The 22,161-nt window shown below is 50.1% G+C and overlaps 7 protein-coding genes across 7 annotated transcripts; 4 read left to right on the forward strand and 3 right to left on the reverse strand.

Annotated features, from left to right (window-relative positions):
• Positions 1-180: 180 nt before the first annotated feature.
• On the reverse strand, positions 181-3,610 carry PV10_04291 (uncharacterized protein). Its single transcript, XM_016368832.1, has 2 exons — positions 3,441-3,610; positions 181-3,281 (listed from the first exon to the last, which is right to left on the reverse strand). The coding sequence occupies exon 2, from the start codon at positions 3,132-3,134 to the stop codon at positions 240-242; it is 2,895 nt and encodes a 964-aa protein (XP_016224620.1). The 5' UTR covers positions 3,135-3,281; positions 3,441-3,610; the 3' UTR covers positions 181-239.
• A 388-nt stretch (positions 3,611-3,998) lies between these two features.
• On the forward strand, positions 3,999-5,026 carry PV10_04292 (uncharacterized protein). The gene is made up of 2 exons (XM_016368833.1): positions 3,999-4,308; positions 4,383-5,026. Exons 1-2 carry the CDS (start codon positions 4,062-4,064, stop codon positions 4,991-4,993), a joined length of 858 nt encoding a protein of 285 aa, XP_016224621.1. The 5' UTR covers positions 3,999-4,061; the 3' UTR covers positions 4,994-5,026.
• Positions 5,027-7,189: 2,163 nt separating this feature from the next.
• On the forward strand, positions 7,190-10,216 carry PV10_04293 (serine/threonine-protein phosphatase 2B catalytic subunit). The gene is made up of 5 exons (XM_016368834.1): positions 7,190-7,834; positions 7,891-8,222; positions 8,275-8,532; positions 8,579-9,477; positions 9,525-10,216. The coding sequence occupies exons 1-5, from the start codon at positions 7,717-7,719 to the stop codon at positions 9,562-9,564; spliced, it is 1,647 nt and encodes a 548-aa protein (XP_016224622.1). The 5' UTR covers positions 7,190-7,716; the 3' UTR covers positions 9,565-10,216.
• A 60-nt stretch (positions 10,217-10,276) lies between these two features.
• On the forward strand, positions 10,277-14,530 carry PV10_04294 (uncharacterized protein). The gene is made up of 2 exons (XM_016368835.1): positions 10,277-10,324; positions 10,419-14,530. Exon 2 carries the CDS (start codon positions 10,569-10,571, stop codon positions 14,469-14,471), a length of 3,903 nt encoding a protein of 1,300 aa, XP_016224623.1. The 5' UTR covers positions 10,277-10,324; positions 10,419-10,568; the 3' UTR covers positions 14,472-14,530.
• Positions 14,531-16,953: 2,423 nt separating this feature from the next.
• On the reverse strand, positions 16,954-18,802 carry PV10_04295 (uncharacterized protein). The gene has a single exon (XM_016368836.1). The coding sequence runs from the start codon at positions 18,655-18,657 to the stop codon at positions 17,305-17,307; it is 1,353 nt and encodes a 450-aa protein (XP_016224624.1). The 5' UTR covers positions 18,658-18,802; the 3' UTR covers positions 16,954-17,304.
• Positions 18,803-18,956: 154 nt separating this feature from the next.
• On the forward strand, positions 18,957-20,907 carry PV10_04296 (uncharacterized protein). The gene is made up of 2 exons (XM_016368837.1): positions 18,957-19,140; positions 19,192-20,907. Exons 1-2 carry the CDS (start codon positions 19,123-19,125, stop codon positions 20,011-20,013), a joined length of 840 nt encoding a protein of 279 aa, XP_016224625.1. The 5' UTR covers positions 18,957-19,122; the 3' UTR covers positions 20,014-20,907.
• On the reverse strand, positions 19,554-21,236 carry PV10_04297 (ribosomal protein L1). The gene is made up of 3 exons (XM_016368838.1): positions 20,937-21,236; positions 20,307-20,871; positions 19,554-20,252 (listed from the first exon to the last, which is right to left on the reverse strand). The coding sequence occupies exons 1-3, from the start codon at positions 21,197-21,199 to the stop codon at positions 20,154-20,156; spliced, it is 927 nt and encodes a 308-aa protein (XP_016224626.1). The 5' UTR covers positions 21,200-21,236; the 3' UTR covers positions 19,554-20,153.
• Positions 21,237-22,161: the final 925 nt, after the last annotated feature.

The raw sequence follows: 22,161 nt of genomic DNA on the forward strand, positions 1-22,161 counted from the left end.
ATTTGGACATGGATTAATCTTCCTTTCCATAGAGGGAGAGCTAGTTATACTTTCTGTCGAACTATTCAATTGACTTCTTTAAACTGAGACTAGGAACTGAATCAAGTAGGAGCAGTGGCGATATTATAATTACATGTCCAATCAGTCTTGACGTCGTGGTTGAAAATATTGAGATTAGGGATCAAATGTTTATTAATTAATGACTACGTGCCCAGTGTCTCAGTGATCCTGATTTGGGCTCATTTATACACGACATGCCGTCGGTAGGATTGTGGCTCACCGATTCGGATATTTCCATTGCTTATCCCCAGTCCAAACCCTATATTCCTGGTGGTTGGTTCTACCTCTTGGTGGCTGTGCAACTCATCATCCCATCGGCCGTCACTGACAGCTCGTTCGAGTCGCTGCACAAGCACAGAACTTCCCATCTCTTCATACTCATGCGGGAAATCTTTCACTGACTGCTTGGAAGGTTGCGGGTGTTGACGAGGAAATGGCTGTCGCTGGGGTCCGTGCCGAAACCCTTCATCTCGCTGCGTGACATTGTTCAAGTACATCGGTCGGTTGTGAGGACTCCTTCTGGAGCCTGACCCTGACCCTGACCGTGATGTGATCCGAAGCGGTGGAGGAGTCGAAACGTCAATCTCTGGACTGTGATTTCCAATACTGACATCTTCCCAGATCGACACGCCGCTGTGCGGCGGGATAGAAGGCGATGCTCGATCTGTGTGGTGCGCACTTCGCATCCTGTTTGCTTGGGCCATTCTGCTCCTGTCTTCATTAAGCCTAACACGCCGAGTTGAAGATGCCTTGCCACGAGGCCTACTCATGATGTGTGGCGAGATTGTATTGATTGACGAGTTGCTGCTGGACGCTCGAAGCCCGCTGATTCTTTTATTCACTGGAGGAGACATGTGATCAGTCAACTCAGTATTGTGACGTCCAGTGCTGAGTGCGATGTGCTGAGATGTCCTTGTGGCTGTCATATCGACAAGATTGCGTTCAGACCGCATCGTCCGAATGGCTCTACCTTGCCGCCTAGCGCTAGCAGAGTCGGCTCTAACCCCTTCAGGTATGCGATATTGACCGTCTGCTCTGCTCTGCACAGGACTGCCTTCACTGGTGGTGTGGCTGATGTTCACTTCTCGTCCCTCTCGCACCTTCCGAGGGTACAACGCCGATGTTTGAAGAGCCGGAGATGAAAGTATAGGCGACTCAAATCGCTCTGGATAGTGAGATGAAGGCGGTGTTGATGTCGGTTCACGCTTCGTGGATTGCTGGGGCGAACGATACCACTGGCATGTATCACCACGATGATCTCGACTTACGTCCATATTCATGTTGACATATGCAGCGCTGAAAATGTCTGAATCTGGCCTTGGGGTTCCAGAGTTTTCGCTTGATGGTATTGCATGAGATGAGTGGACTGATGGTGTTAATGTGGAATGAACATCAGAAGGTGATCTTGTCTGAAGTTGCGACAAGGAGTTGTCTTTCGCAGGTCCTGTGGCATTTCCCAACAACATTGAAGGAGGAAACGGCCGCGGATTTCCGTACTCGTACCGGTTTACATCTCCATTGCCTCGTAGACTGCCATTATCGTTGTCCTCGTCCATTAAGATAGAGTGGAGGACAGACGCCATTTCAGTACTCCTTTCGTCCGCTTGAGGCAGGCCATCCCCCACAGGGTTTGGACAGGATTGATGACAATCAACAGCCGGGAAATGGTCCTGCTTCTGCCATTGTAGGGGATTGGTGATTACTATGGAAGCTGGTCTTTGAGTGAGTGGACGGAGCGGACGGAGTGAATGTGACTTGACTCCTGGCGAAGCCATGGACTCGCTAATTCTCCTGAGGTCTTGAAGTTCGGACGCTTCCAGCATTGAATGACGTTGCTTGTCTAGCCCATTGAAATGCCACCTGGGGGTTTCAGCCGCATCTACATCTGTCCAGTACTCCACACGAGACCTCTTGGAGAAGGATGTTTGAGGCATTGTTGGGGGAAGGTACTGATCTCGATGGTCTGGGCTTGGATTGTCCAAGGTCTGCTCAACCACGTCCAAGGTAGGATGGAGGGACCTTACACTTGACTTCGCAGTCCTTATCCCAACACCTGTACGCAGAGGCATCTGTTTGCACATGGCCATATTCAAGGATGCAGCTGAACGTTTCCGCTCCAGATCAAATTCGAAATCTGACAAGCTCGTGTGATCCGCACTTTGGGTTACTGTGGATGGACTTAGAACAACCGTCAAAAGGGAACTATTGAGAGTATCGAAACTCGAATTAGCTCTGGTGGTTGGCGCAACGAATTCTTTTTCTCCATGATTAGATGTGGTCATTGATGGAGGGCCCCAGGTCGCGGACGGATGGATCGTTCTACCCTCGTCCGAAGTCACAGGTGGTTCAGCTTCGACATTTGGCAAGTCTCGGGTCACAAGGTGGTGTAAGCCTCCAATTCTGCGGATGACACTTGGCCTTGCCACTCTTGAGAAGACTTCCGTTGGTGGAGGAGTCGCCCCAACAGACAATGCCGACGTTAGAGGCCATCCCGCCGAGCTGTCTGGTTTAATTTGACTGTCTAGCTCTTGGGGAGGACGACTTGTAGGTGACTCGCCTGAGAGTTCGGCGACAAAAGCTGAATTCGAGGATGTCATCCTTGTCTGAGGTACTGCCTCTTCTATTACGGGTAGAGACTGCTGATGAATCTTCCCCATGGACAATTGCTTTTTAATTTTCTTGTGCTGACGCTTTTTTGGACTTTTGAGGACGGATATATCGGATGTTTGGTGATCCACGAGTGAACCCTTGGGCTTGATAGACCAGTGGGACCTAGTTCGCTGGTGATAATGTTGCCTTCGATCTTTGACTTGGCTTTGCACCCAGTCCGCATCAGCAGGTAGACATGAGCTATCCCGTAAAGAGGCATTTGGGGGCGTGACGTGGACGTAGTTGTTATCTGTTGCGCTGAGCTTGGAGCGATGGTACCTGCTTAACCCTCTCGAAAGACCATGAGCTTGCAGAACTTGACGATGGCGATGTCGCTGGACAGAGACGGTGACCAGTATTCCTGTGACGCAAAGAAAAACACCGCCTCCAATGGCGGCTCCAAGGATGGCGGCTAACGGCCACATCGTGGATAGGTTCGATCGTTTGATGCCACTCTTGATTCGGAGTCATGCGGGTTTCTGAGACAGAGGGCTGCCATGTTGTGGATTATGAGCCCAAAACAGCCAGTCTGGAGTGTGTAGAGACAAAAGAATGTGGGAAATTGGACGCCTCTTGGTAGGGGGATGACAACAGAAAATGGAATGTCAGTCACATGGTCACGCTGCATGAAAATGGTAAAGGGAGCCACAGCCACTTATCTGTAGAGCTAATGCGATCGTGAAAACTCCATCGTACAAGGCTCTGCTTGCTGGGTTCTAGTGTGTGCTTACCGGAGTGGAAAGACGCGAGACATGAACATTCAGGATCCATGGCGATGATAGCTGGATTTACAAGTTTGATAGAATAGAGTGAGATATGAGCTGTTGGGGGGAATTGAGAAGAGAGAATTGTTGCACCACAAACAAGTTATAATCACGTGACATGATATTTTGGAAGAAGGAAAATCCCGGTGGGCATTGCCAGCAGGGAAAGAGCGTCCCGGCAGGTAGATTCCATCCCAGCGCGACACTTCCAGCTTGGCGAGAATGAGGTTCCGAGTGTGGAGAATTAGAAGATGAAAGTAGTGTGGATGGACACATGGCTCCATGGCTACATGGGTCTATGAGAGTGTGTTGGTACCAGTAACTCGCTGATGCACGTCGTAGCTCGGGGGCTGTATTTGTAAACGGAGGGCGAATCCCAGAACGGAACTCATGCGGAGAGCTTTGCTCCAATGGGCGTAGACTGATGTTACGCCATCAAAGTCTCGACTCGGTACATAAGCCTGGATTGCTGCCGAGTTTGGCGTGTGTAGTGCTCGATCTTACTATAGTGTCATTCCCTAGGGTCGGGCAATCGAATCTATATTGTTTTGGGTGGGCAAGTAAGGATCGCGAGACCCGTGCGTCAAAATGGATGACGCTATCAACGGAAATGCTTTCAAGCATTACAACACTGAACCCCCCAAAGCCACTCGTGTTTTGCCGCTGTTTTCTCTCAAAGGGAAAACGGCCATTATAACGGGTGCGGGTGCGGGCATTGGTTTGGCTGTGGCCCGTGGATTTGCTGAAGCCGGCGCCAACGTCGCCATCTGGTATCACGGTAACAACAAGGCGATCGATCGCGCGGCCGAGATTGAAAAGGAATTTGGAGTCAAAGGTACGGATAAGGAGGTCACAAGCCTGCTTCTAACGGCGCGCTAGTCATAGCTAACATGGACCTGTGTCTCTCAGCCACTGCGTATCAAGTGGATGTGCGGGACCCCAAGGCAGTCGATGAAGCCATTGTTTCCCAAGTCAAGGAATTCAACAACCGACTCGACATTTTCGTGGCCAATGCGGGTATTCCCTGGACCCAAGGGCCAGCCATCACTGGCGAGATTGAACACTACCAGAATGTTGTGAGAACCGACATCGATGGAGTCTTCTACGGAGCAAGGACCGCTGGGAGAATATGGAGAGAGCAGAAGAAGCATAAGCTGGACGATTTCAACTATGGAAAGTTCATCGCCACGGCCTCGATGTCTGGCCACATCGCCAACATCCCCCAATTGCAGGCAGCATACAACGCAGCCAAAGCTGCGGTCAAGCACATGGTGCAGAGCTTGGCTATTGAGTGGGTGCAATTTGCCCGGGCAAACACCATCAGTCCAGGCTACATTGCCACTGAGATCAGTAATTTCGTCCCGCCCGAAACGAAAAGTATCTGGAGAGACAAGATTCCGATGGGCCGAGAAGGTGAGGTTATTGAGCTGGTTGGAGCCTACCTGTACCTTGCAAGTGATGCGAGTTCGTATACGACAGGTACAGATATTGTCGTTGATGGTGGATATATCGCTCCGTAAACTTGACGACAGGCCATCTCCCATGGTCGTGCCACCAAATGAGGCATGGACTGTATTTGAATTGTATTTCTTTGGTTAAACTTGGACGATGCCTGTGATTGTTTTACGGTGCTGTGTTCGACAGAAGGTGAGATGCAGACAGTCCTCGACGTCGTTGTGCCAAGGCGCTTTGGTTGACAGCCCCTATCGTGACATGTGGTGGTGAGGCATTGGTTGACCAAGGGAGCCATCGGCTTCCGGTTTGAGACTGGAACATATCATGCGAAGATGTGGTTGCCGGGTTGTGGTCGTAGAATTCGGCATGACCTAAAGATGATGGTCGGTGGCGGCAGCAACAGTTGCATCTCCTCACCGTTATGGCTCTAGCGTATTGTTTCCCCAAGAAGATGATGATTATGACAAGGAGGACGAGGGTTATGAGGAATAGGAGGGTCGATTGCCAAGATTCAAATGGATTGTCCACCAGGTGCAACCAAGGGTCAACGGTCACATCATTTGGGTTGATCGATTGTGCTGCCATGATGAGTGTGACCATACATTCAGAAGGGCTGGTAGATTCGCCGCCCAGAGATGGGTGAGAAGATTGACAGCGTGGCTGGCAGCTTGTTGAAAGGATGTAGAAATTCCATCTTCACCAAGGCGCACCTCAGACGTGAATTTGTAAAAATCACGGGACTGGACAGGACACGGAAGGTGAGGTAGGAAAGCAGATGGGGTCTCACTTGTGGAGAGTCATGCCACCAAACGCTCTATCAAGCTCTTCTCCTTCTCTCGAGGGAGACATGGCGGGGGCAGATATGGGAGCTGGGGGTTGGCCATCCAGCAAGTCCTGGGATGAGAGTGGCTTTGTTGACGGCCGGGTGGGTTCCAGGATCTTTTCAGAACGATCCAACCAACCTGGGGCAACTCTTCTCTTTTCGGCCAGGTCACGATCTTTAATGTCTTGTTCCCAGTCTCGAATAGCCCGTTCTGCAGCCTGGGAGGTCTGTTTCAGATGGTCTTGAAGTGTCTTGCATGACTTGATGATGTCTTCTGGATGAGCAGAATGGCCTGAAGCAGAGGTGACATACTGGGGCTTCCCACCACCAGTAGTATTCTGGTCGATTATGGACGGTGGAAGAGAACTCGGGACGGAACGAAAGGAATAAGGAAGGGTAACAGCAGTAGGAAGAGATAGGAATGGAGACACAGTCAAGGGGATCTGTGCCAGGAGAGGATGAGGTTCTGGCTTGGTTGTCAGCGGGAGGATTGGTCAAACAGGCTAGACACTTACGATGCGGGTCAAACATGTTATCGAACAGAGGATTCAATGAGGTGACATTGATCAAAGAGGGTTGAGCGTCGATGTAGTTGAAGCCTTTTGACTTGATCAACGAACTGCAAACAATACGCAGCGCTCCAAAGATGACGTGGGTTGGTTTAGGGTTGATGGGCGGCCGAGGGGCGCCTCGGGCCACTGGTCAGGTGCCCGCGGCCGAGGGAATGCCGCTATTACTTCTCCATCTACAGATATCCCCTTACTCCAAACCCCTCCAGCTTTAGTTATACAGAAACGACGTATTAGGTGAAGTGTCTACTGAACTAAGGCACCACTCTAATCAGTGAGACTTAAGGTTAAGTACCTAAGGTATGTAGGTAGGTACCTGGTTTCACTCTCATGAGACTCACCACCCATACATAGACCAATAGACGCCCTCAAGAGCTGGTAAGAAGAGGTGTAAACCCTGCAGCTACACATATGCCAGGCAATAACTACCTAGGACCTACAGTATGGTCGAATCGTCTCCACTCGGTAAGGCAACACCATTCCAAGGTGCAGCAAAGTGCCCAAATCCCCGGTGAATCTGCCCAAATCCGTGGATGGTCAGACCGAATCAGTGAGATTGGCAGTGGTAATAACCACACCTTGGTAGGGGGCACGAGGGGGCATCGACGCCATATGGTTCCCCACTTGGGCTTGATTCAACGCTGCTCTTTGTTCCCTGGTGAATTCCTGGCACTGGCCAATTTTTTTTATATCAACAGCGTTTACTCGCCATATATTCATGTCCACAAGATCAATTGCAATTATTCACAGCAATTTGTAAATCCACCAGTTCAAAATTGGGTCATGATATGACTGCAGGGCCCAGGCACGCCAGGTCAGCTCAATTTTTTCAGCCTCAGTGTTTCCGCCCCAATAATTTCCAGTTGTATCAGTGTGCTCACTCACCTGCTACCGCTACCTGCCAACTGCCCCTCAGACTCTACCGCCTGTCGCCTGTAACCTGCAACCTTGATCGCAGCTAAAGGGAACTTGATACTCGCGCTATTCATCTCCATCTCCATTTCCATTTCCAACTCCACGCACCTCGATTTTCAGCTTCAGCTACGGATGACTCCAACGCTGTAATTGCTCCTTGACATTTATCTTCGATACAACACCATCCTACGACTCTGTTCGCCATTGCAAGTGCAATCCTCTGATCGTCATCCTCCCCTTGTGCCACCATTTTGCCTCGTCTGCCCCTCGGCCAACGCCTCTCCATCGGTGACAACATTACTTCCCCATTCAACCCATTTTGTTACCCTCCCCCCTCGACCACACTCCTGCACGCGACCAATTCTCTCATCCTCTAGCCTATCCCATATTCGAATTCGCTCTCGACCCTCGACCCTGTGGAATCTGAAGAACAGCGTCTTGCTATTCCAACTCTGCGCTTTGAGCGCCGCCACCCGTCAAGATGACCGACTCCTTGCACAAGGCCGTACTTGAGAAGAAGCCTGTGCCAGAGATTGACTTCACCTTACATATCATGGAAGATGGAACTCAAGTGAGCACTCAAGAGCGAGTTTGCAAAGGTATGTCCCCTTAGCTTAAACGTCAATGAAAGACCGACATACTGACCTCTTGCCAGATGTCCAAGCCCCCGCCATGCAGCCTCCAACAGACCAACAATTCTTCTCCCCTTCGGATCGGTCGAAACCAAATCTCCCTTTTCTCAAGCAACATTTCAGCCGCGAGGGTCGTCTGACCGAAGATCAGGCTTTGTTCATCATTAATGAGGGGGCTAAGATACTCAAGTCAGAGCCTAATCTGTTGGAAATGGACGCTCCCATCACCGTCTGTGGCGATGTCCATGGTCAGTACTTTGATCTGATGAAGCTTTTTGAAGTGGGAGGCGACCCTTCTGAGACCCGCTATCTTTTCCTCGGCGATTACGTTGACCGTGGTTATTTCAGCATCGAGGTAAGCCTACACAACCATATATCCACGCTATCATACTGAGCCTCCCCACCAGTGTGTCCTATACCTATGGTCTCTCAAGATCTGGTATCCTAACTCGCTGTGGCTGCTCCGTGGTAACCACGAATGTCGACATTTGACCGACTACTTCACGTTCAAGCTCGAATGCAAGCACAAGTATTCGGACAAGGTATACGATGCCTGTATGGAGGCCTTTTGCGCGTTGCCACTGGCAGCCGTCATGAACAAGCAATTTCTCTGCATTCACGGTGGTCTCAGCCCTGAGTTACACACCTTGGACGACATCAAAACCGTGAGTAGCCTCGCAGTTCCTTGTCCACAAACGCTGACCACATCAGATTGACCGGTTCCGAGAACCTCCAACTCACGGCCTGATGTGCGATATTCTTTGGGCCGATCCTCTGGAAGAATTTGGACAAGAAAAAACCGGCGAATACTTTGTTCACAATCACGTCCGAGGTTGCTCGTACTTCTTTTCCTATCCAGCTGCATGTAACTTCCTCGAGAAGAACAACCTTCTATCCATCATCCGCGCCCACGAAGCCCAAGATGCCGGCTATCGCATGTACCGTAAGACACGAACCACCGGCTTTCCCAGCGTCATGACCATCTTCAGCGCCCCCAATTATCTCGATGTCTACAACAACAAGGCTGCCGTTTTGAAGTATGAGAACAATGTCATGAACATTCGACAGTTCAACTGCACACCGCACCCCTATTGGCTCCCCAATTTCATGGACGTCTTCACTTGGTCGTTGCCCTTTGTCGGAGAGAAGATCACCGACATGCTCATTGCCATTCTCAACACCTGTTCCAAGGAAGAACTGGAAGAGGACACCCGCAGTTCCAGTGTCGGACCCGAAACGCCTCCTTTTGGAGACGCCGAAACCGCCGAAGCCAAGCGCCGAGCCATCAAGAACAAGATTCTGGCCATCGGACGTTTGTCCCGTGTCTTCCAAGTCTTGCGCGAGGAATCTGAGCGCGTCACCGAGCTCAAAACAGCATCCGGTGGCCGTCTTCCCGCTGGCACATTGATGCTGGGAGCCGAAGGCATCAAGCAGGCCATCCACAATTTCGAAGATGCACGCATGGTCGATCTACAGAATGAGCGACTCCCCCCATCGCCTCAGGAAATCGAAAAGCGAAGCGTCGAAGACCGACGTGCAGCCCTCGAGCGAGCTGCGGCCGAGGCCGAGAATGACACGACGCTACAAGGTGTCGCACGACGAATCAGCTTGTAGGTACCACCTTCCACACCATGTGTGTAATTGCTAACTGGCTCAGTGGCGCCTCGAAACCTAAGGGTCACCGTCGAAACGAATGAGGAGGCTGTCAGTTACGTCTGTCTCCCCAATACGAGTCGCTGATCGCTGTCGACGGCACTTGACCTTGATAATCTTCCTCGGCCCCACTGATCGATACCATGGGCTCATCTGCCATATCACTCGGGCTTATATTGTACGACTGATGGATGAGAGAGCCGCAAGGCGCAGGCAGCAGGCCTGGACATGGAGGAAATCTACCGCCACGGAATTGTGGACTGTAGATTTCAGTGCGGTAACGTGGCTATGGCCATCACGTAGCCTGTCAAGCCCACCCGATGACAGGAGGAGAAACAATGCAGCCATTTTTTTGACTTTCTACTTTTGTGACCATCTCAGTTGCCTCTCCAGCCAGTGCCGTGTCTAGATCGTGGGTATTGTGTAGAGTCGTGGTAAGGCATGGCGGGCGTGGTAAGATATTGTCACAATCTGATTGGCGGGACGATGAAACAGTTGCACCTTCCACCGAATGCAACTTCTGATCGAGGAAATGTGAGGCAAAGGAAGGAAAGAACGACGGGCTGTCTGTGACCCTGTGGCACATTCCCAAATGAAAAACTTCCTCTCGACCATCATTCATAATTTATCAACTTCGTCTCTCAATCAACTACACTGTGGCTTGCTCGAGCTTGTGGGCAAACAATATCCCACATGAACAAAAACCACTTTACACGCTGCGCTGCGCTGCGCGTCACGTCGTGTGGAGGTTACTACAGCAATGGCTTAGCGTCAGATTGAGGGGACGCCCCGTCCCGCTGCCAGGTCAGTCACCCAGTTCAAACATCAAATCAAACCTCCCCTCAAAAGTCGTCTCTTCTTCATGATTGCCTGAGGCATCAGTAACACTCCAAAGCAGAGCAACTCGTCCTGTCCTTCAGGTTCTTTCAATTGCGCATGGCGTTACGGGCGTTTGATCTGTTCTTGCCCTGAGCTCGGCATTGCTTGGTCCCACCCATCTCTTACCTCATTCATAGCATGCGGCTCCATTGCACACCAGAAACTCACCATGTCAATCCCGGTCACTCCTCCTAAGATCGGCCAGATGGTTGACAATGCCATCAGCAGGTTGAATGGAAGATTGGATCTGCGCTTGCCTCGCCTCCACGGACAGGACGCTGATCCTTCACGGGAAGACGAAAGCGTCTCGAGAAAGTGCTCCTCCCTTATTCGCTATCTCTGCTACAAGACGGACAGCATCAATGGCATTATGGACCAATTTGACACCGAGATTCTTCAGTTATTCTCGGACTGGAAATGGAAACCTTTGCAGACTCCTGGAACTCTTCCGGCATTGTCCATCACAAAAAGTGCCATCAACCGCGACCTGACCCAACAATATGGTTCGGGTATGGTAAAACTGAGCAAAAATGATCGGAAGCGCGCTCTCGAGTATTTACACCGCATGCTGCTGGAAGAATATAACCTCACCCAATTGTCCGACTCCTACACCCGCACATTAGGTCCTTCTGACCTTAGCCCAACTGCTCCATCCAGCCAATTCTCATTCCAGACAGCCGATGAGATTCTCGACGCCTCTTCTGTCGCAGCTCCTAGCACTCCAGAAACAATGAAGCCCACTACTGATGAGCCCACTCTCAAATATCGAGATGGCCAATCTTCTAAGAGAACCATGAGCTCTTTAAAGTCCTCCACTAAACGACAGCAGACAATCTCACAATTTTTTGCTCCTCGAACAGATGATACATTCTCACATCCTATACCTCAGCCGATCTCTTTCACCACAGAGGCTTCTTCAAGACAATCTGCCATTTTCAGCGATGTCGACCAGCGACGTGATTCTCTCAGCTGCAGCGACACATCATTTGAACCCTCCACCAGCGACTTTAAGGAGGAATTCTGGCCTACTCAGGAGTACAAGGAGTTTGATGAACTCATGCAACATGAGATCTCCAGACAGATCCATGGTCAGATCCCCTTGCCTGCAGCCTCCTCGCCTCCTGCTCCTGCTCCTACTTCTTGCGATGTCAATGATGCGCAAGCCAAACCCCTTCTCAAACGACATGAACTACCAAATGTTGGGGAAAACTTCATACTTGCATATGAAATTGAGAGGTTAGCATCGGATTTTAACATGACACCAACAGAATTCTACAGCCACTTTAACCATGATCCCTCAAGTCTCACACCGGACAACTTTTGGCTTCAGGTTAAGGAGGTTAGATCAAAGTATGAAGGCCTACCCTTCCCGACAAGGTCTCCTCTGCAGGACTGGACGGGGCTTGAAGAGCGGGGAGCCGGCAAACCCGAAAACAGTATTACCTTTAGCGGCTCACTAGAGTGGAGTAGCTCAAAGGATCCTACTCTTTTCAAGCTCCGCCTGAGCCCAATACAGAAAGACAAATCATGTCGTTTTTATAGAAAGTTCGGTTCAGACCGATTCCTTGTCCTGTCAGTACCTATATTGTCAGAACCCCCAGGAGAGAAACACCATGACCGGATTTGCAACATGCTTGCAACAGAATCTCTCGAAATTGCTGGGAGGCACTGGAGAGTTTTCTTTGTGGCCCATGAAAAGGCAAAGAAGAAGAGAAAACCTAAGGATAATGAAAGGTTCTATGAAAGGTTCAACGGACGTTTGAAAATCCACCTCTTCGCCGAACATGGCTGTGGAATAGCGCCAGATTGTCTTCCCGACCTCTCTCACGTCAACCCAGCAGCCCACTCCAAGATATCAGTCGAAGACATGATAGAGTGGCACATGCCGCTCAATGATAACCTTTCCTCAACCGATCTGAAACTATTTTCTCGAATACATCTTGGTCTATCCAAAACAACCCCGACCGTCACCTTGCAACCCCATGAGTTTGTCTACACTCCAGATCCTCCGGGGAAGCCAGTAATGAACGATGGATGCGCGTTAATGTCGTTGGATTATGCGAATGCAGTTTGGAAGGCATTTGGCGGTTCTGACCCGCTGCCATGTGCGTTTCAAGGAAGAATAGGTGGCGCGAAGGGTCTATGGCTAGTCGACTATACAAACAAGTATAACGACAAGGACAACCCAGTGAGCGAACGAGGCTTCTGGATCGAAGTTTCTGATTCACAGCTCAAGATCAAGCCTCACCCCCGAGATCGACCGGAAAGCGACGATTCTCAGCGAACCTTTGAATTGGTGAAGCACAGCTCTAATGCATCCAAGGGCCATTTGAATACTCAGCTGATCAATATTCTCGAAGATCGCGGGAGCGGCCATGTCCGCGAGGTGTTGGCACGGCGCTTACTTGAAGATATAAGTAGTGTTACAAGCACGCTATCCCAGGCAATGAATAGCCCTACAGGTCTACTACTCTGGCTCAATGAGTTTTTTCAGGGACGCCCTTCTGGAAGACTCATCGGGTGCTTTCCGGCGGACAGAGCAGAGCAGTGCAGCATGCTCCTCGGCTCCGGGTTTAAACCCCGAGAGAATAGTATGATTGTTGATGCAGTCAAAGCTATCCTCGACAATTATACAAAAAGTTATGTGGAGAAGCTGTGGATCAGTCTCCCCTTTTCAACAACAGTCTTTTGTGCCCCCGACCCAACTGGCCTACTCCGTCCAAACGAGGTATATCTCGGCTTCTCAGAAGCCAATATTGATCCTCGATCTGGGGGGTCTCAGAACGCGCTGAATAATATCGATGTCCTTGTGGCCCGAAATCCGGCATATCTATCGTCAGATATGCAGCTTCGGCGAGCTGTCTCCTATCAGGAGCTCTTGAATTACAGAGACATTATCTTATTTTCAACACAAGGCGACACCCCAACTGCCTCCCTTCTTTCTGGGGGCGATTACGACGGTGATATGGTTACCGTTATCTGGGACCCTGAGATTGTGGATAGCTTCCATAATATCAGCAAGACCGACTTACCAAGCGAAAAGCAACTCGGAATGGTTAACAAGTCAAGAGCTCTTCAAGACATTTTTGTATCTGGAAAACCCCAAGCCTATAGCTTCAGTGATTTCATGAAAGGATGCATCAAATTCAATTCCACTTCGAGCTTGATGGGACAGTGTTCAAGTGAACATGAAAAGCTCATATACAGCCTTAGCCTCAGCGCCATGCCTGAATATTCAGTTCTCTCACAAACCGGACCGGTAAAGCTTGCGGCGCTTGCCGGATACCTTGTTGACCAGAGCAAACAGGGCTGGGAGCTGCCGTACTGGCCCACGTTTCGGCGAGAGGCCTGTGGGCAATTCCTTTTAGAAAGTCCAGCTTATAAGAGCCCTGGACAGCACAAGAGTCGGAATTACAGCAACATCATCGATCATCTGATGTTCAATGTCGCTGGTCCCCATGTAAAAAAAGTTGCCACCGATTTCCAGAAATTCACCTCGGAATTTACATATGATTCTTCACTCTCTGCAGAGTGGAAGAATATGACGGAGTTGGCGGGGGGCAAAGGCAATAAGAAACCTCGAGATACTGTTCTCTATGGGTTGTTGTTCGGTGATGGAGGTCTACAACCTTCAGTCGAAGCACTGTCGGCACACGCGGAAAAGATACTGGCGCCCACGAACTCCTTTACGGCTAACGGATCGATCACCTCGAGCTCATTTGCCGCAAACCACACAGCGATCTTCGAGCAGTTTCAAGCAATCCTGCCAAATGACAAGAATGACCGGCTATGGCATGAGCATCAATGGCACGGTCCTCACTCACAGTGGTCACGATTGAAAGCCTCGTATCTTTATTTCTTACGGTATAGCAAGGGTCAGCATCGCCCCTGGATATGGTATGTGGCCGGTCGACAGCTTTGTGAGCTCAAAGCGATGCAGGAGAAGGACTCACATATGATGAGGGACTTGGTGCTTCAGCTGATGAAATTCGATGCCAAACACGCCAAACGCGTGGATGAGGAAAGACAAGATACTGGTGATGACGGCGTGAACCAAGAAATGACCGAGTAACGTTGGCCGAAGCAGCCGAATGAAATAAGCAGTGGTTATGACAGATGCAGGGATTGGATTACCAGGAATTGAGATTCAGAGCTTGGTTCTTGAAAAAGAAATTCATCACATTCCATAACTCTCGAATGATTGTGCATGGACCAAGCAGAGTTGGCCTGTCATTCCAAATGTTCTAAACCTCTCTCCCTCCACGCTGGGGAATTCTCCAGCCCTGCTCTCTCTTCTGTTTTCTTTGTGTGATACATCTCCTTGCCTTCTGGTAACTAACCATTACATTCATTTCAGTGGCAAGGTCTGGGCGTTTTGCCTTGATGCGAGAGCACATGTCTTCATCATGACGATCATTTCCAACCATGGTGTGAACGACTGACCTGATCCTTCATCTACTACAAAACACCAAGAGCCTGGAATCGAACCTGGACTCTCAGTAATTACTGGAGTGTCGGCTTAGTTATTGTCGCAAGACGATAATGAAGTGCATCAGACTGGCTCTGACATGCCTCTCCCTGATTCTTTCGTGTGCGATACTATGTCTGGCCGTCTTGTTGCGGGTGAAAGAGCTGGTGAGCAGCACCATCGCTCTTGGGGTTGATTGCTCTATTGGACTGGTGTGTTGGTTTCTTTTTCTTGTTCTTGTGAAAGAAACTTATCTTATGTTCCATTGACACTGATCAATCTTCACAGTCAATTCTGACCGCAATAGTGGTGGGTGCTCGATGTTTCCATCTCTTCCGGTATCGACCGCCCACCACCATCACCATTTCCAGCATGACCAACAACAGCAGCAGTAGTCATATCGGTCTCATCACATCTCACAATCGTCCCAGTAGACTTGAGTCTGTTACCTTTGTTGCCGTCAAGTTGTTGATATTCTTCTGGGTCGTGTTGGCTTGTTGGAACCTCACTATCGCCACTCGAGCGCCAACCTGTCTCGATGAGCCATTGGCTTCTTGGAAGAATGACTTGCGAGAGAATCAATGGCGATATGGCCTTTCTTGTAAACTTCATCGATCAATGGTGGCTCTTCTCACCGCTATGGCAATCGTCCTCATCGCCATATATTTCACATCCAGACGCTCACACGCCTTCAGTGCTCGCTCCAAGTCAACCCCATCACCACTATCACCCTTGTCCTCCTCTCCCTGTCGCGACACATCCTCCTCGAATCGCAGTCTCTGCTCCGAACGGAAATTCAACCATTTGGAACACGAAACCTGGATGCAACGTCGATATAGCGTCTCGTCACAGCGAGCTATCTATCCACCTCGACTACATCAAACTACTGGCCATTCCATAAACCGATCCAAATATAACGTCAACGTTCCTCTCAACTCGCGGTACTCGCCTCCAACATGTCCTGTATCTGAAGGATCCGGTCTCGACATGGACGACCGAGCCTGTTCTCTTCATTCCTCCCTATCATCTGGCTCCTTCGTGACCGCTAGATCAGCAAGACCGTCGATCCAGACTCAACGAAGTCGGCTGTATAGTAACCTTGAAAGGACAGAGAGCAGTCGACAAGAAATGTACCCTAGGAAGGATACAACCTTACCTGAAGTTCCTCCTCTGCCGACTCCTCTTCCACCTACGTGGTCACCGACATTGTCTCATACGCCGCTCAGTGCTGATCCGACGATCCAGGCATTGAGTACTGGCAAAGCCACCACCAACAGTAACAACAACAACAATAATAACAAAAGGCTGTCATTGCTGCAAACACGCTCGTCACCAACATTACTAGACTCTTCGAGGACTACCAGCAATACCTCCACCTCCACCTCCACTTCTACTTCTACTTCTACTTCCACTACACCGACTGATAATGACACCAACCCGCCCTTCCTCCCCATGAAACCACTCCTAAGACGAGCAGCATCATCATTAAAAAGTCCACGTCCTGCACCATTACCGCCGATATTAGGCACTATTGCCCAACATTTCCGCTCCAAGTCGCAACCGCAACCGCATCCGCATCCGCATCCGACTAGGCCAGGCCAATCAATGGAACTTTCGTCAGCTGTATCACCACTACCATCACAACAACAACAACAAGAACAGGCGCCGCCTACTGTACCAACACGTGCAGCTGGCCACACCTTACTGACACATTCACATCGTGATGTTTATCAGACAGCAACGCAGGCAAATCAGACAGTTGGAGCGAGTCCGCTGAAGTCGGCGTTTCGTAAACCTAGTGTGTCGTCATATAGACTTTATCAGCATCAGGTTCAGAGTCAGAGTCAGAGTCAGAGTCAGTATTGGCAGCAGCAGCAGCAGCAGTGGTATGGTCAGTCGTACAAGTCTCGAGATCCAGGACCGCAGGTTTCCACTTTCTACTCGACTAGTTCGTATGACACTGTCGGTCCAACAAGGCAGAACTCGTCGGTGAGAGTCGGGTATTAGTAGAGTGCATTTGGTATCATGGATATGGGTCTGGGAAGGGATGTCAAGGCTTTGGGGACTCCATGGAAGTAGAAGAGTAGGAAATTAATATGAGAGTGCAGGGATGGGTCTGCTGTCCGAACATGGAATGGGTTCTATTGTGACAGGTCATGTAGGTCATGTTTGAACATGTTCTGACAAACCTAAATCTCTACTAACTCATCGGCCACCTGGCCATGATATCGTCAATCATGTATCATAACTGTGCAACTTTAGGGTATGGAATAATACTCGCAAACCTAAAAACACCCAAGGCGCCCATAGTATGACTTTCTCCACCAGACTCAAGTCGAACGCCTCCATTTTGCGCAACGAAGCCGTAACGAATCGTTTGACTTTCCTCAAGAATCCCACCTAACACGATGCGATGGCTGGATACTTGATTCGCGAATCACTCATCCTTGCTCTTAACCTCTTCCACCTTGCGCTTGCCAACATCAGACCAGTTAGTCGAAAGAGCTGTGCCATTGCTCTCATAGAAACTCTTCATCATTGCACGGCGAGTATCCTCATCGGAGCCAGCATAAAGCTTCTTGAAAAAGGCATCAACGTCATCACCGCCCTCGAAGTCGGATTCGATTTCGTCGTCGGCTTCGGGCTCAGACGTTGGCTCGTTCGAATCGGTGGCCTTCTTGGTTTTTTCTTTCGGACGCTTCGATTTGGTTTTGGCGTGAAGGTCGCTGGCCAGCTTATCCCAGTCCTTTGGGCCATTGCGAGACGAAGTGGGATAAGATGGACCTGTGGAAGAGGACGCGATCGTTGAGGGCTTGAGTGCCGCCGGATCAGTTGCGCCGGATGTATTTGTCCCGTTCGGTGAAGTCAGTGGTTCGTTGCCTTCTAATGATGGCCACTTCTGTCCCGCCACCGTTTTGCGTAATATAAGCTCGATCTTGGTTGACATAACAGTACCTTTGCTTTGAGATGCATCGATCAGGGCATAGAGTGGGTCGAGAGAAAAGTCGAACGTCGATGTGGGATTGGAGGGATGAGGGAAGGACACAGACACCGAGGTGTTTGTGATATCGATTTGGGCAGCATCCTTTGAGACACCCTTTGCATAGATAGTCAAGGTTACACTTTGAGGATTCTGATACCATTCATGACGGAATTTCGAAGGCGGTACAGAGGCTGGAGTTGCAGGGGTGGATATCTGGGAGGATGAGGTGGCATTGGGTGTGTCTGAAGATTTGGAAACTTCGGCTGGCAGGGCAGTAGACGACGGTCCTTCTTCTGGGAACCTGAACGATTTGTCCGGATTAAGTTGTGACTGAAGTGTTGCCTGTAGTTCGGCATCGCTAGGAATGCGGGTGTCGGGGATCTCTTTAGCGGTATGCATCCGGTCCTCGACAGCCACGTCTTTCAACTTCCTCTCAACCTTTGCCATCCACATGTCTCCTTCCATTTTCAAGGGTTTACTGTCTGCGGGTCTCAACGCCTGAATGGAAGTGAGTATGAATTTTGCATCGGCGTACTTGCCGAGGCCAAATAAGGCAACGGCGCGTCGTTGCTGCGTCGCGAGGATCTTTTCTCTCTTCCCACGCTTTTTGGCGAAAGCAACTGCGAATTCTGCGTCTTGGAGAGCCAGGTCATAGCGGGGAGGGTTGAGACGGGCGAAAGCTGTCGACCGAAGCATGTAATTGTCTGGAGAAGTAGGGAATTCGATGAGAGCAAGAGTGAAATGGGACAATGCTTTGGGATAGTCGGAGGCCTCGAGGGCGGCTTTGCCTCTGGCGGCGTGAGCCATGGCTTTGGGGGTGTATGTCTCCTAGTCAATGGCTTGGTTGGACTCGAGCAAGGGAATATGGGCCTAAGGAGGAGGAGAATAGTAAAGTCCAGATGGACACTGGAAGCGTCCAACTCAAGGTTGAAGTTGTAGTGGTGAAGCAAATGTCAAACAATTCAAAGTGGGAAAGAGTCACTGACAGAATAGTTTAGAAGGAAGGTGAGGGACAAGTCGTTATCCCCGCCTATTGCCGATGCACGATGCACGTCGTAGATCCTTGTCTGTGTCTGATAATTGATTCAACATTATTGACCTCACCTCTAGAACTTAGGTCGGTAACAAGTGAATGACGCCTTTGGCCTCCGTCTCTTCCCACTAGAGTGATCCTTCTCGTCAAGCCATGGGAAGAACGTGAAAGCCCACACTCCTTCAGAATCTCCCTGCAGATCCCCAATTCCGCGGTGAACCCTTATTTCCTCACTCATTATGAGCAGTCGATTCTATGTGAGGAACCCTCCCACGATGCCATCCACCAGACTGACTCTTGAGCAATAGTTCGGCGAAGACTCTGACCCAGACGCCTCGGACAATGATACCCCTCTTCCCTTCCCAAAGCCCCTTGACCGCGAAGCATTCCTCGCCCCGGACTTCGACCCAACCGCCTTTCTTTCGACTCTTTCCAACAGATTTCAGACTCTAGAAGACTTGCAGACCGAACTCCGGGAACTAAGCCAGGCCCTTAATAAAGAGCTAATCGACCTAGTCAATGAAAACTATCAAGATTTCTTGACATTAGGAAGTACGCTGAGTGGAGGCGAGGACAAGATTGAGGAGATCCGGCTTGGGCTTTTAGGATTTCAACGCGACGTCAAAGGGGTACGAGATCAGGTTGAGCAGAGAAGAGAAGACATTTTGGCGTTATTAAAGCAGAAAAAGGCGTTGGCAAAGGAGGCCAGTCTAGGCCGAGGATTACTTGAGATCGCGGAGAGACTCGATGAACTGGAGAACAACTTGAGGATATCCAAACCAAAGACCGACCAACAAAACGGAAAAACCGCTTCGATACAACGGAGCAGAGATGCTGAATGGAGCGAGACCTGGGAGGAGGATACGCTTGACGACAGCGATGATGAATTTGACCACGACGACGACAATGGCGTCTCTCCTCGACTGAGACAGCGCACCGACGATTTGCTCATCATAAAACACCTCATACACATTCACAACCCACAACATCCCTTCATTCTCGCGCAAGATCCAAGACTACGAAAAATCCAGGAGTCCTTGGTGTCAAGTTTAGAAACCACCATCAAACGCGAACCTGACATCAAAGTGAAGCAGAGATTGCTCCAGCTTCGGTCTTCAATCGAAGGCTGATATGCAAAATTGGTGGCTGCTCGCGAGTCGATCGACATGGGATGAGTTGACATGTTGGTCGAGACGTTTGTGGATCCATTTGAATCTGGTAGTATGAACACATATACCCATGATGTACAGCCATTAGGAGATCACCCTATCTAAGCAACAGACAAATCCTTGGGCGTCGGTGCTCCCTCCTCCGGTTTGTAGTAGTCTCCGTTCAACGAGAAGCCGGGTGAATTAGTCGAGCTCAAAACCTGTCACTGGTCAGCAGGAGCCTCATCGGACACGACGTTGGCATGATGACTTACCACCTCAGCAACCTCCTTCATAACCTGATCACTCAATCCAGCGGCATCCTTCTTGACAGCCGCCACATATGCTCTGACATTATCCCTCAATTGCTCAGCCGTGAAGCTTAAACGACCCACTGCCATGCGCACCACGCCCTGTCTCTCACGGTACAAGCTTCCTCCCATCATGTTTCTGACAACCGGACCTGGTTTATCGGCGACGGTGCCCAACTTGACACTGGGCATCAATCCTCGAGGACCCAAGATCCGGGGCATTCCCTCTTTGTTCAGTTTTTGCATCGATTCAGGTACGGCGATGCAGCGGTCGAAGTCGATCTTGCCCTCTTTGACCCGCTGGAAGATTTCTTCTTCTCCAACCAGGACTGCGCCCGCAGCTTTGGCTTGCGTCGCAGCTGCTGAGCCAGGAGGACAGATGACGGCGATTCGGATGTCGGTCTTGACGGCATGTGGAAGTCGGATTTGATTTCGAACAATAGGACCGTCCTTCTTCGTCCGCATTTTGATGGCGACATCGTACTTTGGGACTTCTGGATTCCGCTGAACTTCAAACGCTTTGATATAGCTAGCCAGAATCAATTAGCCTTGGAACCAAACAGAACTCGTGTATTCTATCGAGTCTGCACTCACCGCATTGCTTCACATAAGCTGAACTGCTCCATCTGTCTCAAGTCATATTGCACAAATGTCGAATGCTTCTTTCTTCGCCTTTTTGCCTTTTCCTTCATTGCTTTCTCTTTGCTGGCGGAAGTCCTGGGCGCCCATAGCGTGGGAACTGTAGAAAAGGAGCGGATGGTGGATCGGGGAGCGGAAAGGAGAGGGGACAGGAACGAGGATGTGGTAGACCGGCAAAGGTTCATCGAGGCCATTTTCAGGCCTCGAGATGTCTCCATGGCTCACAGGGTGGAAGAATGGTTGTGTTGATTGTCGATGGGCAAATAAATTGTAGACTGCTACTCCAAACCTTTGCAAATCCGCGAGCTTGATTCAGAGGTCACGTTTTACTTCAGTGGAGCATTTGGACAGAAACCCCAAGGTAAAGTCTTGGCAGCACAAAGCAATCGTTGAACTGCTCCGGACTCTTGGCACGCTCAGGGTGACAGACGGCGCCGCTTTTAAGACCCCCTGCTCGCTGCTCACCGCTCACCGCTCACCCTCCCACTCACGCTCTCATGCTCCCTTGCAGTGACGGTCTCATTCCTGGTATGCCCCGACCCAGAATACCAGGGATATTAGCTAAAGGGAGCCTCCGAGAGGAGACCTTCATTCCTTTGGGAGTACTAGTAATTATAGTCTTTATATTACCCCTAGATAGCTAGCTACTATACCTAAGTATTGGGCGCCTTTCTATTATATTCTATGGAAATTAGAGTATCTGAGAGGTAACGAACGGTCAAGGGTAAGACTAGAGCGACATGAATACCAAGCTCGATACGCTCGGTGTACTTATTGCAGCCCCGCTAACGTTTCTCAAATGATAGCTTGCATGTCAAAGCGTAGGGAACGCCCGACGTCAACTGATCATCCATGCGCATCGATTCTTCTGTGCATTCGGGCACGGCCAGTGTTCGATACTGGCGATAGACTGCGCCCATCAATATTTTCATCTCCACCATTGCAATACTGTAATGGGCGAGCGTCAGATAATTGTTCCACAATAGAGGGGTCAAACGGGCTGGGAGGCATGGGACATTTTGCTGAACGATAGCAAGCATACAGAATGAGACAAGATAGGCTGAGAGAAGGCAGGACACGAGAGAAGAGTGGGACTTACTTGTGGCCAAGGCACATTCTTCCACCAGAGCTAAAGGGCCAGAAGTGGGCTTTCATGGCCGACAACTTAGCCGGATCCTCA

This window comes from Exophiala mesophila (genome assembly GCF_000836275.1).
Source record: "Exophiala mesophila strain CBS 40295 unplaced genomic scaffold supercont1.3, whole genome shotgun sequence".
Taxonomy (NCBI): Eukaryota; Fungi; Ascomycota; class Eurotiomycetes; order Chaetothyriales; family Herpotrichiellaceae; genus Exophiala; species Exophiala mesophila.

What these genes read in the sequence shown, in the direction of transcription:
- PV10_04291 (XM_016368832.1), bottom strand. Translation starts at nt 3,134, where the DNA reads ATGTGGCCGTTAGCCGCCATCCTTGGAGCCGCCATTGGAGGCGGTGTT.
- PV10_04292 (XM_016368833.1), top strand. Translation starts at nt 4,062, where the DNA reads ATGGATGACGCTATCAACGGAAATGCTTTCAAGCATTACAACACTGAA. An exon ending in AAAGGAATTTGGAGTCAAAG is followed by an intron (nt 4,309 to 4,382) that starts GTACGGATAAGG and finishes TGTGTCTCTCAG; the next exon opens with CCACTGCGTATCAAGTGGAT.
- PV10_04293 (XM_016368834.1), top strand. Translation starts at nt 7,717, where the DNA reads ATGACCGACTCCTTGCACAAGGCCGTACTTGAGAAGAAGCCTGTGCCA. An exon ending in TCAAGAGCGAGTTTGCAAAG is followed by an intron (nt 7,835 to 7,890) that starts GTATGTCCCCTT and finishes ACCTCTTGCCAG; the next exon opens with ATGTCCAAGCCCCCGCCATG. An exon ending in CCTTGGACGACATCAAAACC is followed by an intron (nt 8,533 to 8,578) that starts GTGAGTAGCCTC and finishes TGACCACATCAG; the next exon opens with ATTGACCGGTTCCGAGAACC.
- PV10_04294 (XM_016368835.1), top strand. Translation starts at nt 10,569, where the DNA reads ATGTCAATCCCGGTCACTCCTCCTAAGATCGGCCAGATGGTTGACAAT.
- PV10_04295 (XM_016368836.1), bottom strand. Translation starts at nt 18,657, where the DNA reads ATGGCTCACGCCGCCAGAGGCAAAGCCGCCCTCGAGGCCTCCGACTAT.
- PV10_04297 (XM_016368838.1), bottom strand. Translation starts at nt 21,199, where the DNA reads ATGGAGACATCTCGAGGCCTGAAAATGGCCTCGATGAACCTTTGCCGG. An exon ending in AGCTTATGTGAAGCAATGCG is followed by an intron (nt 20,872 to 20,936) that starts GTGAGTGCAGAC and finishes GATTCTGGCTAG; the next exon opens with CTATATCAAAGCGTTTGAAG. An exon ending in TGAAGGAGGTTGCTGAGGTG is followed by an intron (nt 20,253 to 20,306) that starts GTAAGTCATCAT and finishes GACCAGTGACAG; the next exon opens with GTTTTGAGCTCGACTAATTC.